Raw genomic sequence first — 16,021 nt, 5'->3', positions numbered from 1 at the left:
ATTTATCATTTGTCATTTATTATTATTCTTTTCACGTTTCATTTCTCTATTTGCCCCCCCACCCTAGAATCTGCTCCCCCTGAACCAAGCGGGACGTGTCTATTTCCTGAAGAGGTGACTGGCGCCTTCGCCATCGAGGGCACCGCCGCCGTGGGGACGGCCATCCGCTACAGATGCCTGTCAGGGTGAGTGAGCTCAACTGGGGGTGGAGTGTGAGTGAGGCTTTCAGCCTCCGTCAGTATGCGTGTAGGCTGCAGCTGTGCATGCGAACCTGAAGTGGTACGGGGGTGGATGTGGAGGAAGTGACAGAGCGCGAAGAAGAAGAAAAAAAAGGAAGGATGAGGTGTTTTGGAGAGCCAAGGGGGGTCGACGGATGACGAATGGCAGGGAAGCCTTTTTTTTTTGCGGGGGGTGGTTAGTGCTGGCCCGAGCCACTACCATCCTAAACACATAATGAAACCAGTGGATATATACAGGTAACATCTGACTTACGACCGAGTTCCGTTTCGACCAAACGGTCGCAAGTCAAAATGGTCGTAAGTCGAAATCAATTCAAAATGTTGAATAGAGACTCGGAGGCTAAATGACTCCCTCTCTTAAAATGTTACATATAGAGTCTGGAGGTACGTACGGGTGGTCGTAAGTCGGGGACGTTACCTGTATTTGTTAGCCTCTGTGAAGAACGAGTCGAATAACCACACTGATGAACAGTGTATATCTCTATGATACTGCCCCCAGGTGGCCAAGGCGCGCATTGCAGAAGAAGGGCTGCAATGTCCATTGAAAAACATGGGGGAAAAAATCGCAAAACATTACATTTTTACATTACAGAATATGCCTCATTGATGTGTTTTTTTTAGATTCTAGAGAATTATAGATTTAATACTACTACTACTACTACTACTACGACTACTACGACTACTACTAATAATAATAATAATAATAAGAAGAAGAAGAATACATTTACCTGGCTGGCTAGCTATCTAGCTAGCAAGCTATTAGCTATCGATTGGATTGCTAGCTAGCTTTCTATCTATTTGTCTGACTATTCTATTTGAGTTACTTCCGGGTTGAGTGAAAAAAACAGAAAAAAAATATGTAACTGTAAAGTGACCATACTATATATATATATATATATATATATATATATATATATATATATATATATATATATATATATATATATATATATATATATATATATATATATATATATATATATATATATGTTCCAGACTCTGCTATGTTTGCTGCTCTCAGGTTGGGGGAAGCAGAGGACTATTCCCTGAGGCTACACTGATTACTTCTATTGTCCTACGACTGACCTGATTGCCCCATTTGCTCTGGTATCACCTCATCAGCATAACTAAGCCTATGTTGCCTAAGAAATCTGTTGTAAGAACGATCCAAATTAAACCTCACCCCACCATGGCGATTTAGTGAAGGGTTTTTCTGTTTTATGAAAATAGCTTCTTTTACTCCCCTTTCAACCATCTATTTTCTTTCGCTAAGATTTAAACCTTATTGTCATCAAATGAGTGGTTGCTAGCTTTTAGGTGCATATGTACTGCAGATTGAGGCCCACTAATATTATCCCTGCCATGTTGATAAAGTAAGTAACTACAATGGGAAATGTTTTGGTTTTTGACCAAATCAGTTAGCGAACAGGTTTCTGGAACGGATTATGGTCAAAAACCCAGTTTTGACTGTAGAAATAAAACTGTAAAAAGACTGTAAAAATTCAGTGTGCAATGTTTGGGTTTCCTCTTGATAGTCACGAGCCATCTGTCTCGTTTTACCCGCATAGGGTCGACGTGGTCGGAAGCAGTGTCAACTACTGTCGGGAGAATCGAACCTGGCAGTACCCGCACCCCATCTGTAAAAGTAAGTGAGCGGTGCACGGACACACCTGCCATGTTTGGATTGGATTGGATGTACCTTTATTCGTCTGGCAGTGGAGAAATTTACATTGCACAGCAGCAAAGTGTAGCAAGAAAGAGGAAAGGAAAGAAAGAAGTAGAAAAACAAAATACAGGAGCTCCTGGAAAGGAAGCCACTCTCGCAGCGTCATCTTGAACTAAAAAAAAACTAAATAACAAATATGACAACACAAAGACAGAGTCATTCATTCTTCAGCACCTGCTGTACCCTATTTGTGACATGAAGCAGTTGGAGATGAACGACGATAATAATGATAATAATGATAATAACGACGATAATAACGACGATAATGACGGCGATAATGACGACGATGACGACGACGATGACGCCGATAACCACGCCGGTAACCACGACGGTAACCACGACGATAACCACGACGATAACCACGACAATAACCACGGCGATAACCACGATAATAACCACATAATAACCATGATAATAACAACGATAATAACGTCGATAATAACGACAATAACCACAATAGTAACCACAATAATAACCACAATAATGACGCTGATGATGATGATGATAATGATGTTGATGAAGGCTCCTCAACTGTTCAAAATCGCGTGTGGCTGCCGCTGCTCACCCGCAGAAAAAATATCCTGTGACTGTAGTGTCCTTGAGAGTTTTGAAAGGCGCTTATAAAGGGAATGTATTATTATTATTATTATTATTATTATTATTATTATTATTATTATTATTATTATTATTATTATTATTTCTATTTTTCAACACGAGGAAACGCAAAGCTTCCCAAACAGAGCTTTGACAGAGCTTTACTGCCCTCCAGCGGTTTCATGTGGTACTGCATCCATTACGAAAAATAAAAAAATAAAACCTTGCAAAATCTCATCTGACCAATAGAAAACATACAAATATATTCATGGATTCGATTGTTAAAAATTATTGTAGTATTATGTAGTGAATTTATAAAATTGTATTTTTCAGTGTTTGTTTGCAGCATTTTTTTCCCAATCAGTAAAACAAAAGTGTGTTTAGTTTAAACTAAAGTAAAAAATAAAAATCTATTTGAGTAATAATACTTTGAGTAATAATACTTTGTACTTTCAGTACAAATTTTGAGTGAAGTACTGGATATGGTGGAGCCAAGAGAAATATATAAATACAGGTAACATCCGACTTATGACCACCTCGACTTACGGCCACCCGTACTTACGACCATGACCTCCAGACCCATATATACACATGTCATTTAGCCTCGGAGTCTCTATTCAACATTTTGAATGGATTTCGACTTACGACCATTTCGACTTGGGACCGTTTGGTCAGAACGGAACACGGTCGTAAGTTAGATGTTACCTGTATATAATATATCAATAAAAAGGAGAGTCAACCAGAAATGGGTGAATCCATTTTGAGTGGCATAAATACATTTTTTTTTTCGTGATCATGTTACTAGCAAACCCGCTACGAAGCACCCAAAACATTTTTGTATGCACGCTTCAGAGGTGCTCTGCGAGCCTCCTCCCGAAGTGGCGCAGGGCTACGTGGTGGCCGTCCAGAAGACGGAGTACGAGGTGGGCTTTGACATTCATTTCCTGTGTAAGAAAACCTTCCTCCTGGACGGACCGCAGAAGGTCACCTGCTTGTCTAGCGGCAGCTGGAGCGCGCCGCCGCCATCTTGTAGAGGTGAGTGACGGGTGCCGTGGCGGGCGGGATCACGACTTGGAAGGGGGTCGATTTAGAGCAAGGCTATCTTTCAATGTCGGCCATATTGTAGTTGTGGTTTCCTCTCCGGGGGCCATTTTGAATTTGGGGGAAGCCATTCCAATGTTTCATATATAGAGCATGCAACAATAATGAATAACTAGTTTTTCAAATTAAAAGTAAAAAAAAATAATGACTTTTATTGTGCTTTATGGAATTTCACAAATTGGATGTCGGATGAAATAATAATAATAATAATAATAATAATAATAATAATAATAATAATAATAATAATAATAATAATAATAATAAATTTCATTTATAGGTGACGGGCCAGATTTGGCCCACAGGTCTTAACTCATTCACTGCTGCCAGATGTACAAATATTTGTCCACTCCAGTGCCAGGGTTTTTGTCATTGTCACTCCAATTCCAGGACCCGCAGAATATTGAGTTTGAAACAACATAAACATTCACTTCAGCGTAAAAAAACCTTAGACTCTCTTCTTTCATCATTAAAAAAAGTTAATTCCTAAGTTATATGGATGTGGAGTTATATGAGCTTGAAATGGGGGCAGATGTCCAAAACACAATACAATGCCATACATACATATTGGTTTATATAGCGCTAACATGGAAAAAAGGGAAATGTTCCCCCTTGTGGAAAAGAAAAAAAGATTGCCAGTGGCCATGGCCGGCGCTTTATCAGCACCCCAAAAAAATAGCAATTTAAATGCTAATGTAATGAGCCAGCATGGCGGAGAATTAGTCATCTGATCAATTGATCAAGTCATGGATAAATAAGTAAACAAACATATCTATTATATTAAGGAAAAGAAGAAGCTATATAGCTATCTAGATAGCTAGCTGTCTAGCTCACTAGATCTTAGATTTCTATTAACTATATTAGCTATCTATTAGCTTGCTATCTTTCTATCAATTTGAGCCACTTCCTGTTAGTTATATAGCTTTATAGCTACCTATCTAGCTATCTATCTATCCAGCTATTTATTGGCTATCTATTAGCTAGCTAACTTTCCAACTATTTGAGTTACGTCCGGGTTGAGTGAACGCTGACGCATGTGGCTGCCTCTGCTCACCCGCAGAAAAACTGATCCTTAGAAATTAAATGTATTAATAATATTATTATTACAAAAAAAAAAGAAAAAACAAAGCCCAAACAAATTCGGGAATGTCGATGTACGTTATATTTTCAATTCACGAATAAATTCGGGAATGGCAGCGAATGAGTTAATGAAGAACTAGTTTTCAAATTTGAAATAAAAAATACTGTTATTGCGGTTTACACACGATAATTTGAAATTTTGGCTCTGAATTTAGCAACTATTATGGAATTTCACAAATTTGGTTTGTTTTCGCGGGCCCAAGAAAATGATGTGGCAGGCCAGATTTGGCCCGCGGGCCTTAACTTGGACACCGGTGATTTATAATAATAATAATAATAATAATAATAATAATACATTTCATTTATAAATGCCTTTCAAAACCCTCAAGGACACTTTACAGTCGCAGGTTACGTTTTCCTGCGGGTGAGTAGAGTATTCACTTATTGGAATGCGGGGCGCAAACCGGAGTACCCATAGAAAAGCCAAGCATGTAACCGGCAGGTTCCGCAATGAACAAAAAAATCCCCCCAAGTGATCCGAACGTCACATCTGCGACCAATCGTCTCCCCTTTTTTGCGCAGCCCGCTGCCTCGTCCCCGCCGAGAGAAGCCGCGTGATAATTGACGGCGCCAAGCGTTGGCCTTCCGACATGGCCGACGGGACGGTCCCTCACGGAGAGAACGTCACCTTCTTCTGCCAGCACCCTCGCAAGCCGTGCAGCTTCGGCGCCACGCGGACGTGTTTCGACGGCGAGCTGGAGCCGCCGCCCTGCTACCTCGGTAGGTCGCCCGCACGCTTATCTATCCGGCTGGCTAGCGAGCTAATAGCTGGCTATCTATTGCTCTATTAGCTATCTATCCAGCTGGCGGTCTAGTGGCTAGCTAGTTTGCTGGCTATCTGTTAGCTATCTATACGGCTGGCTACCTATCTATTAACTGGCTGGCTGGTTAGATGGTTATCTATTAGCTGGCCAGCTAGCTATTAGCTCACTAGCTAGTTAGCTGACTATCTATTAGCTATCTATTAGCATGCTAGCTGGATGGCTATCTATTGGATATCTGGTAGCTAGCAAGCTAGTTTTCCATCTATTTGAGTTACTTCCAGGTTGAGCGAACGCTAGCGCGTGTGGCTGCCGCTGCTCACCCACAGAAAATGATCCTGTGACTGTAAAGCGACCTTGAGAGTTTTGAAAGGCGCTTACAAATGAAATTTATGATGATGATTATTATTATTGTTATTGTTATTCTTAGTATTCTTATTACTATGTTTATTTTTAATTTTAATTTTAATTTTTTTCGCTCGTCATTTGCCCGGCGACCGTTCCAAGTTGCCGACCGTGATTGGTCGTTTTGAATTGGCAGAGCCCACGTGGGTGCAGTATACGTTTTTCCCTCACCGGCTCGTCTCCGAGATCACGGCGTGCGACGCCACCGCCGACGTGGAGGCCTTCTGACGTTCGACGCCGCCTGTTGCGGTGGTTCAGAGGGGTAAAAATGCCTGCTCTGTGACTCCTGGTGAATGGTTTGAACCCTGTTCTTACTTTTTTTTTTTAAACCAAACACACACACACAATATTTCATAAAACAACTGTTATAATTTGACAATACCACATGATTAATATTATGCACACAGCCAATGGATATTTTACTAGATGCTTTACATAGAAAGAAATAAGAATACATTCAAAACAAAAACCATAATAAATAAAAGCAACATGGTGGAAGTAATATTTTTGTTTGGATTAAAAAAAAAAGAAAAGCAACTGTGAACAATGAAGTTTGTGAGCCATTAAAAATAAAAGTTACATTTCTGAACGATGAAGGCATTTCTGGGGGGAATTTTTGTGGGTGTTTTTTTGGGGGGGTGACGAGTGATTTTAAATAAAATTAACATTGACTAAAATTTGCTCCCGACTTTCCCTTTTCTGACCGACGTGAATGCATTAGTTTATACATTATATTAGTATGTATGTATTTTTATATATACAGTATATATGTGTGTGTGTGTGTGTGTGTGTGTGTGTGTGTATGAACATATATATATATATATATATGTGTGTATGTATATATATGTATATGTGTGTTATATCTATATATATATATATATACACACACACACATTTATGCTTTCCTCTTCAGAACTATTTGCATGATATTCATAACTGGATGAGTAACAATAAAGCATCTTCTCCGAATCTGGAGCCATTGTTTTGATTCTCGAGCAAGGCAAAACGTCCTGGCGTGACGCCACCAACAAGGGGGCGGGACCTTCTGACTCTGCATTTCCGGGGTCATTTTGAAGTAGTTTTGGGACACTCTAACTCATTTTTCTTGCTGTTTTGCATTTGACTAAAAATATCAGCCTGCGTGTTTTGTGTATTTTCGATGCTATAAAACGTTTTTTCTGATGTCAGTTGGGAAACCCAAAAAATGGTGTCGGTTGTCCTTTCAATCTATCCAAACCCAAAGCCACCCCACTCTTTGCTTCCATTGCCTCTCTCTTTCCAACTCGATTCGAGTACAGGAAGCGTGACTCCCACCCCGACCCGGATGTCATCAGACTTGAACAAAACGTCCCCGACGCGGTCTCCGACGTCTCCCCGGCGGTTGCGGGGAGCCCGCAGGCTGCAGGTTCCACGGCAGCCGCCATGCCTAATAGGCTGAGCACGGGCCGTTGCTCGGACCCGGTAGGCTGTTCCGCCATAGCAACTCCCCCCCCCCTGACCCCTCCCTCGCCGAGCCCCAGCCAGCATCACCCTGCACGCAGCTCAGACATATTTGGTCGACCGGAAGTGTTCGCGGCTCGGGTAAGCCAGTCTCTTCCTAGCACGGCGGCTACCAATGGGTGGAGCGCATTTTCAATTTTTATTTCTTTCATAGATCCAAAATAATAATAATTGGATTACCAAAAGCGTCGCCCGGTGGTCGTCGACCCCCGCCGAGGCGTTGGCGGCGGGGGATGCGGCCGTAAAGTTTTCGCCCGACTCGCGCTCGGACCCTCGGCTTCTAAAATGGCTGGCTGGAGGTTCGAGGAAGAAGCAGCGGCGCGGCGGTGTGCCTTCCCGCGCCCCCAAACTGTAAATATAACTCTCGTCCGCGTGTTTCTCGGCTGTCGGGACGACCCGTCAACGTGCCGGCTGGCGACGCCGCGGGTTCGAACGCCTGTCACGGCTCAACTGACAGCTCGCACCTTGGACTCTGTGCATAATGGCGTCCTACTGTCCGCCTTCTCTCGTTCAACGCTTTCCTTTCTCGCTTTTTTTTTTTTGCGACACGATCACTAAAACGGTGAACATCGTGTCATTCCCGCGGTGCGTTTCGATGAGGAAGTAGAAGAGACGACGCGCGGTGTGTTTCGGCTACACCCCCCACCCCCCCACGCAAGGCATATACGTACGATGTTTTTCGCCGTGTTTCGTAATTTAACCGAGTGTCAGTGAACGTTACATTTAATCGGACGTCGTGGAGTTTAGGGAGGTCACGTGACAGGCTCATTAGCATCTCGCTCACTTAACTTGACCCAAATACGTTCCTTCCTCGGTTTTACGACGCAGTTTCGTTGCTACGACGGCGACGTAAGCACAACGTACGTGTACGTAAGACGGAATGCGCCACAGCATATCCAGAAAAATTATTTGGGTGTAGTGGACAGAAAATATCAATAATAATGATTCAAACTGAAAAAAAACAGGAGGTAACTGCGGTCATCAAAATTGCCAACTAACACATTAGTTAATTAAAAATAATCTACTAAATTATTATTATTTTTAACTTTATGTTACATCCGGGTTGAGTGAACGCTGGCGCGTGTGGCTGCCGCTGCTCACCCGCAGAAAAACATCCTGTGACTGTAAAGTGTCCTTGAGATTTTTGAAAGGCGCTTATAAATGAAATGTATTATTATTATTATTATTATTATTATTATTACAAATACTAATTTTGTTTAACTCATTCACTGCCATTCACAAATTTATTTGGGAATTGAAAATATGATATAGAGCGCCATTCCCGAATTTGTTCAGGTTTTAGTTTTTCTTGCTTGGGTACCGATAAAGCCCTGGTCATGGCCTCTGGCATTTTTTCCCTTCCACAAGGGGGCAGGATCTCCCCTTTTTTCCATGTTAGCATTTTGCTCCAGCTTCATTTGTTGTTAAAGCGCAATCGAAACCAATATGTATATATCGCATTGTATTTTGTACAGCTGCCCCCATTTCAAGCTCAGATAACTCCAGACCCATGTCACTTAGGAATTAACTCATTTTTTTCTGAGGAAAGAATAGAGTCTCAGGTTTTTTTTACGCTGCATTGAATGTTAATGCAGTCCTAAAACTCTATATTCTGAGCCTCCTGGAATTTTAGTGACAATGACAAAAACCCTGGCACTGGAGTGGACACATTTTTGCACATATCTGGCAGTGAATGAGTTCAGTAATTTTTTTCTACTAAATACTCATTTTGTTTAACATGATAAAACCCTGAGATGAATAAAAACAAGATGGCGCTGAGTATGACTTTGTGCTACATGACCACGTATTCTCATGCTACGCTCTAGCCATGTTAGCTAATGCAGTTGCAAAGTCCTAGTTTGAGTCAATATTGACACTAAGTTGTGTAGACAACTGAGACCTCTTTGAACCTCACGTTGACAATCGCTCGGGTTGGTGACAGTGTGAAAAGGCCTTTATGCTATGTGGTTATTTGGCGCTATCCTACGCTAGCGCGGTAGTAAAGTATAGCGGGTGGTTGATGCAATTGTTCAGTAAGTAACAGGTAATAGTTTGGGTCATAAATACGAAACATTCAAGACATATTCCGACTTCTTGTGCGAACAACTTGATTACATGAACCCCCTCCCGAGAACCCCCGCACATATTTATGTCATATACAGTGATAGCTTGGCTTATGAACTTAATTGGTTCCCAGACAGAGTGTGTAAGGCAAAAAGTGTGTATCCCAAACATTAATTTCCCATAGGAAACCATTAAAATGAAAATAATCCGTTCCCAGGTCCCCATAAAACATACTTTTCTACTTTCTAAGCCTTAAAACTACACAAAATATACCTTATTTTATGTATAATTAATGTGCTATGGTATTATAATTAAAGAAATAAACTGTACTGTCTAATAAAGTCGTTTTACTTACCTTTGTGATGGTCGTAGATGGCTTGATGGAGTGTCCGGTTTCATGAGCATTCAACACTTGATGAGGAACGTAACCTTCTTCTTTCACCATCTTGAGGAACGATCCCTTGTAGGTGCTTTCTCTGCCATAATTTTACCTAGTTCCTCATCAATTGTGTTGTTTCGCTGGGTGGATAGCTTGTTGCATCAAGTGTACAGATGGCTTGTGCGGGTTATTTCTGGAGCCTGATTGATGGGATAGTTTAACCTTGCAGTCTACACTCTTCTGCCTTACTATCAATAAAGTTGAAACGAGTCCAAATGTCAGTTTTCTATCCATTTTCTCACTCCCTCTGTCGTCTGCCAATCTATTTTTATTTGCAGCTCTGTGTTTCTGTAAACCCCCCCCCCCCCCACTGCTGCGTTCTTGACCAATCACGTGCGGCTTTAACCGAAGACTGGGGGCGGGGAATGGAGGACAAAAAAAAATTCCTTGTTAGAAGAACGGGCTCGTTCGCGAACGACACATCACTCATTGCGGCGCTCCGTGTGTATCCCAAAAAGTAGTTCGTATGCCAAGATTAAATTCTTGTGAATTTAACGTTCGTAAGGCGAAAAGTTCATTAGCCAAGGCGTTCGTAAGTTGAGGTATCACTGTATTGGTTTTGCTGTGCTCATTTGACTGTCTAACGCCTTGTTTTGCTCTTAAACTCAAGATGTCTAAATGGGTTTGACCCAAAATGGAGGTTCAGGTGGCTACAGTCCTGCCGACAGGCAGCCCGGAGGTCCGACGTGGCTCAGAATCGCACCAAGTGCTGCCATCGGAGCCAAAGAGGGAGCTACCGGGCACTGGTTCAGACGCTACCGGGGCAGGTAGTCTCTGGTCGTTCCCCGTCAACCAGGATGCTCTGTCAATCAACGGGACAAAGCCAGTGGGGGACGGGCCTTGTGATCCCGCCCCCCAGGAAATGGGAGAGACACATGGGTCGAGGCAACCAATCAGAAACCAAATTGTGGTTTTGCCCCCGCGCCAGACGCCCAACGCCGACACCGCCGCCAGACCCACCAAAGAGTCGCCTTTCAGTAGTGCACAAAAACCAAACCAAATACCTTTCGTCAAGACCAAGGACCAGAGAGTCGAGCTCACGGCAGGGATGCACGCTAGTGGTCATGTTTTGGTCGCAGAGACCAATCACTCGGATTTTTCAGAAACTCTGAAAGAAGCTCACGCAGTAGCCGGTGGAGTGATCTTAGCGGGTCATGGGGTCAAGACAGAAGATTTCGAAAGGCAAGTCAAAGACTGTCTGAAGGATTTTGCCTGGACGGAAGAGCAAAGCGAGCCGCTAGACCTCAGTCTGCCCAAAAAAAGAGAGAACCGAGACCCCAGGCAGCACCGATTTCTGGACCCGTGGGACGGTTCGCTGATTATGGAAGTGGACGAATACGAGGGCGAGGGAGACCGCGACGTGGTGGAGGAGGACGAAGTGGACCTGTCTTCCTTTTACCCCGCATCCGTCTTTACCCAGGACCTTCTTCTCATCGACGACCAGGGCATTCCGTACACGCTCAGTCCGGACGGACTCAGGGTCCCGCAAGTGGACGTCGCAGTCTCTGAAGGCCCGGTTGAGAGCGAAGGGGCCTCGCAGTTACCCAACCCGCTAGGTTCAGACCTCAGCCAAAGTTTGGCTGATGCACTAAATGCACCTCGCGGTGATCTGACGCCTTCGGGGGTTTCCGAGACGCCGTCCCTGACGCCTCAAGTCCTGCGTCCCTCCGAAGGCAGTGGACCGGCCATCCCCAACCAGCCCATCCAGATCCTGACCGCACCTTCCACCGGGGATCCCATTCTGCTCCCCTCTGCTCCATTGAGTTTTTCCCTTCCAATGTCTGCCACCCCCGTCGCCGCTGATGGTTCTGGTCCAATGTTCCTCCTCCTTTCCTCCAATGGGTCCACCTCCACCCCGATCGCCATCCTGAACCCCGCCACCGGTCAGGTGTCCCAGCTTTCCCTTCCCCTCGCTTCCAGTAACACCTTGTCCTGCCCCGTCGTGGGATTGGGTCTAAACAACCCCCCCGTGATCCTATCGGGGCCGCCATCCGGCAGTATCCTGGCCCCTGGTCAGACCCCCGTTTCCTCCTCCCCCGTTGGAACTGAAGCCATACCTACCGAGCAGATCTCGAATGAGAGCGATAAGCCATCATGTTTAAGAACAGCCGCTGCTACTGCTACTTTGACGTCCGACCCCTCAGACGCCCGGTCGGAAGACCCGGACCCCTTGGCGGACTCGGAACGTTTACCCCTGGACGACCACTTGTACTTTTCCAGCGCCGCCGCTCCGCCTTCGCCACCGAAACTGGAGCCATTGGACCCGCTGGACCCGGCGGACCCTCTTTCTCCCACGGACTCCGCCAACAACGACCCTTGTGCGCGACGGGTGCTCTACTGTCAGCTCTGCCCGCGGATCTTCTTTTACGTGTCGGATCTGGAGCGCCACGCCATCACGCATTCGCAGACGAAGCCTCACGTTTGCCAGCAGTGCGGCAAAGCCTTTAAGCGCTCCAGCCATCTGCAGGTGAGTGCTGAGGAAAACATGGTCACGCATCGGGCCAGGATTCAGGCTACACGGTGTTATCGTTCCCTTTTAGCGTTTGCTTTTAGCATTAGCTTTTAACGTTCACTTTTAGCATTAGCTTGTGGCGTCAGCTTTTAAAATTCACTTTTAGAATTAACTTTTAGCATTAGCTTTTAACATTCCCTTTTAGCATTAGCTTTTAATGTTCACATTTAGAGATAGCTTTTAGTATTAGCTTTTAACATTCACTTTTAGCATTGGCTTTTAACGTTCACTTTTGGCATTAGCTCTTAGTGTTAGCTTTTAACGTTCACTTTTAGCATCAGCTTTTAGCATTAGCTTTTAGCGTTAGCTGTTAACGCTAAATTTTAGGGTTAACGTTTATCATTTGCTTTTAATGTTCCCTTTTAGCGTGAGTTCTTAGCATTAACATTCGCTTTTAGCATTAGCTTTTAATGTTCACTTTTAGCGATAGCTTCTAGTATTAGCTTTTAACATTCACTTTCGGCGTTAGCTTTTAGCATTAACTTTAAACGTTCACTTTCAGCATTAGCTTTTTGCATTAGCTTTTAATGTTAACTTTTGGCATTAGCTTTTAGTGTTAGCTTTTAACGTTCACTTTTAGCATTAGCTTTTAGCATTGGCTTTTAACGTTCACTTTTGGCATTAGCTCTTAGTGTTAGCTTTTAACGTTCACTTTTAGCGTCAGCTTTTAGCATTAGCTTTTAGCGTTAGCTGTTAACGCTCACTTTTAGGGTTAGCGTTTAGCATTTGCTTTTAATGTTCCCTTTTAGCGTGAGATCTTAGCATTAGCTATTAACGTTCACTTTCAGCGTTAGTTCTTAGCATTAGCTTTTAACATTAACTTTTAAAGTTAGCTTTTAGCATTAGTTTGCCAGCTGCCCTTCTCAACTCTACGTTTTTCCTCTGTGATTATCAGCTATTGCTAATGTGTGCCATAGCACTGAAGCTAAGCTATCTGCATGATCCTAGCTAACAATGGGATAATAAAAATATTCAAACGGGCAGTTTAGCAAGATAGCTTCAGCGATGAGACTTTGTTGCGGAATAAACTAGTCCCAAACTATCCTGTAAATCAAAGTAGCATTAAACCGGAATTTGGCTACGCTAGAAAAAAAAATATTTATTTCTTTTTTTGTCCTTGATTCACTCCGCCAGAGACACAAGCACATCCACACGGGTCAGAGGAACTTTGTGTGTCCCATCTGCGCCAAACGCTTCAGGGAAGCCGGCGAGCTTCAACGCCACCAACGGGTTCACACGGGCGAGAAACCCTACCAGTGCCAACTTTGCCATACGCGCTTCGCCGAGCGCAACACGCTGCGACGCCACACCAAACGCAAGCATCCTTTTCACCAAGTGGCCGTGGAAATGCTCGGCGGCGGCGCCGGCGGACGTGAACAAGAAGGGGAGGAGCCTGCTGAATGGTACAGCTCCACCGTCATGTCTCATCTGGAAAACTCTGATTCTGAAACGGAGACTTAAAATGTCCCCGACGGACAAAAATGGGAGCGCTTGCAATATTTATATTTATGTTTTTGAAAGCCATTTTTATTGTTAGGAATGAATTATGAATTCTTCAACTCATTCACTGCCAGATGATGTGGAAATGTGTCCACTCCAGTGCCAGGGTTTTTGTCATTTTCACTCAAAATTGTAGGACCGAGAGAATATTGACTTTTAGGACAACATCAACATTCAATGCAGCGTAAGAAACCTTAGTCTCTCTTCTTTCTTCAGAAAAAAATAGTTAATTCCTAAGTTAGATATCTGGTTCTGGAGTTATCTGAGCTTGAAATGGGGGCAGGTGTCCAAAAATACATCCATAATAATAATAATAATAATACATTTCATTTATAAGCGCAAAACTCTCAAGATCACTTTTCAGTCACAGGATCAGTTTTTCTATGGGTGAGCAGCGGCAGCCACACGCGCCAGCGTTCACTCAACCCGGAATAACTCAAAGATAGAAAGCTAGCTAGATAGCTAGCCAGATAGCTAATAGCTACCTAGCTAGGCAGACAGCTAATAGATGGCTATCTATCCAGATAGCTAATCTAGCTAGCTCTCTAGCTAGCTATATATTGGTTATCTATTAGCTAGCTAGCCAAAAAGAAAAAAAGATCTATTAGCTAGCTAGCTAGCCTTCTATCTATTTGAGTTGAGCGCATGTGACTGCCGCTGCTCACCCACAGAAAAACGTATCCTGTGCCTGTAAAGTCACCTTGAGAGTTTTGCGCTTAGAAATGAAATGTATTATTATTATCATTATTCTTATTGCCTCATGAAAGCGGAAAATTACCAGAGGGCTGACCAGTGCTTTATCGGCACCCAAGCATGAAAAACCAAAAACCTGGACAAATTCGGGAATGGCAGTGAATGAGTTAAAAAAAAATCCTTGTGAATGTGTAAGACATTTATTTTCACTTTTAATGAGCAACAAAGACTTTTTTAATTTATTTATCATGAGCTGATTTTGACAGCACGATATCAAAAATCGCAATTTTATTTTGAAATCCCCAACATGTTTCCATGCAATTGCATTCCGGCACAATCAATGGCGAGACCTTCAAGTGCTTAAAAGAAAACACGTAAACTGGATTTCTGAACACAACATAAACACTGTGAGTCATTTTGCACTTGTTTTATTTAGCACAATATTCACCTTTTTATGCGGTGAATTGAAAACAAACAAACAAACAAAAAAGAAAGCTTTCTATATTTTGTTGCTAGCTAATTTGATGTATTTTAACTCATTGACTGCCAGATGATGTACAAAAATGTGTCCACTTCACTACCCTGGCAGTGATTGTCAGTGTCACTCAAATTCCAGGATCCACAGAAAATTGAGTTTTAGGACTACACAAACATTCAATGCAGTGTAAGAAACCTTAGACTCTCTTCTTTCATCAGAAAAAAAGAGTTAATTCCTAAATTATGAGTCTGGAGTTATATGAGCTTGAAATGAGGGCGGTTGTACAAAATACAATCCAATATTGGTTTCTATAGCGCTTTAATAACACCTGAATCTGGAACAAAGCGCTAACATGGACAAAAGCAAAATGCTGCCCACTTGTGGAAAAGAAAAACATTGCCAGAGGCCATGGCCAGTGCTTTATCGACACCCAAGCATGAAAAAAACTTCGGGAATGGCGCTCTCCGTCATACTTTCAAATTACGAATACATTTTTGAATGGCAGTGAATGAGTTAAAACGTATACAGGTAACATCTGACTTACGACCGGCTCGACTTACGACGACCTATACTTACAACCACAACCTCCAGACCCTATTTTAAAAAAAAAATAATTCTACGCTTGGCACCGCAACGCGCTAGCAGGCCGGCAACGCGTACGACAATTTTGGCCAGCCAGCATCTCACGCTCGCACAGCAATCGACCGTGTGATGGCATCAGAGGGGGGGAGTTTGCGTGTCATTTAGCCTCCGAGTCTCTATTTAACATTTTGAATGGACTTCGACTTACGACCACTTTGACTTACGACCGTTTGGGCGGAACAGAACTCGGCCGTGAGTCGGATGTTACCTGTATTTCAAGACCAAACGAG

The 16,021-nt window shown here is 43.2% G+C and overlaps 2 protein-coding genes across 4 annotated transcripts in view; both read left to right on the top strand.

Moving 5' to 3' along the window:
* Positions 1 to 6,559, top strand: part of ntd5 (ntl-dependent gene 5) — a 13,579-nt gene extending 7,020 nt beyond the window's left edge. Inside the window, exons 4-8 of the mRNA XM_088998527.1 lie at positions 68 to 185; positions 1,808 to 1,884; positions 3,412 to 3,594; positions 5,320 to 5,517; positions 6,100 to 6,559. Coding sequence (XP_088854653.1) covers positions 68 to 185; positions 1,808 to 1,884; positions 3,412 to 3,594; positions 5,320 to 5,517; positions 6,100 to 6,191 — 668 coding nt within the window. The 3' untranslated portion in view covers positions 6,192 to 6,559. The remainder of the gene's footprint in view (positions 1 to 67; positions 186 to 1,807; positions 1,885 to 3,411; positions 3,595 to 5,319; positions 5,518 to 6,099) is intronic.
* Positions 6,560 to 6,899: 340 nt separating this feature from the next.
* On the top strand, positions 6,900 to 14,612 carry LOC148897201 (uncharacterized). 3 transcript variants are annotated; one of them, XM_088999340.1, is made up of 4 exons: positions 6,901 to 7,544; positions 7,618 to 7,814; positions 10,577 to 12,433; positions 13,613 to 14,612. In XM_088999340.1, exons 3-4 carry the CDS (start codon positions 10,601 to 10,603, stop codon positions 13,937 to 13,939), a joined length of 2,160 nt encoding a protein of 719 aa, XP_088855466.1. In that variant the 5' UTR covers positions 6,901 to 7,544; positions 7,618 to 7,814; positions 10,577 to 10,600; the 3' UTR covers positions 13,940 to 14,612. The 3 variants fall into 3 exon arrangements, with proteins under 3 accessions (XP_088855467.1, XP_088855466.1, XP_088855465.1); XM_088999341.1 differs by lacking the exon at positions 7,618 to 7,814 and having other exon boundaries at positions 6,900 to 7,544; XM_088999339.1 differs by lacking the exon at positions 6,901 to 7,544 and having other exon boundaries at positions 7,551 to 7,814.
* The last annotated feature ends 1,409 nt before the right edge of the window (positions 14,613 to 16,021 follow it).

Source organism: Hippocampus bargibanti, linkage group LG06 (genome assembly GCF_051943395.1).
Source record: "Hippocampus bargibanti isolate YZ-2025 linkage group LG06, ASM5194339v1, whole genome shotgun sequence".
Classification (NCBI taxonomy): Eukaryota; Metazoa; Chordata; class Actinopteri; order Syngnathiformes; family Syngnathidae; genus Hippocampus; species Hippocampus bargibanti.
The sequence above is the reverse complement of the archived record's forward strand: the minus strand, read 5'-3'. Positions and strand labels throughout refer to the sequence as shown.

Bases quoted from the DNA above. Each gene is read 5' to 3' on its own strand.
- LOC148897201 (XM_088999341.1), top strand. From the start codon at position 10,601: ATGGAGGTTCAGGTGGCTACAGTCCTGCCGACAGGCAGCCCGGAGGTC. The intron at 12,434-13,612 runs GTGAGTGCTGAG...TCACTCCGCCAG, and splicing joins AGCGCTCCAGCCATCTGCAG to AGACACAAGCACATCCACAC.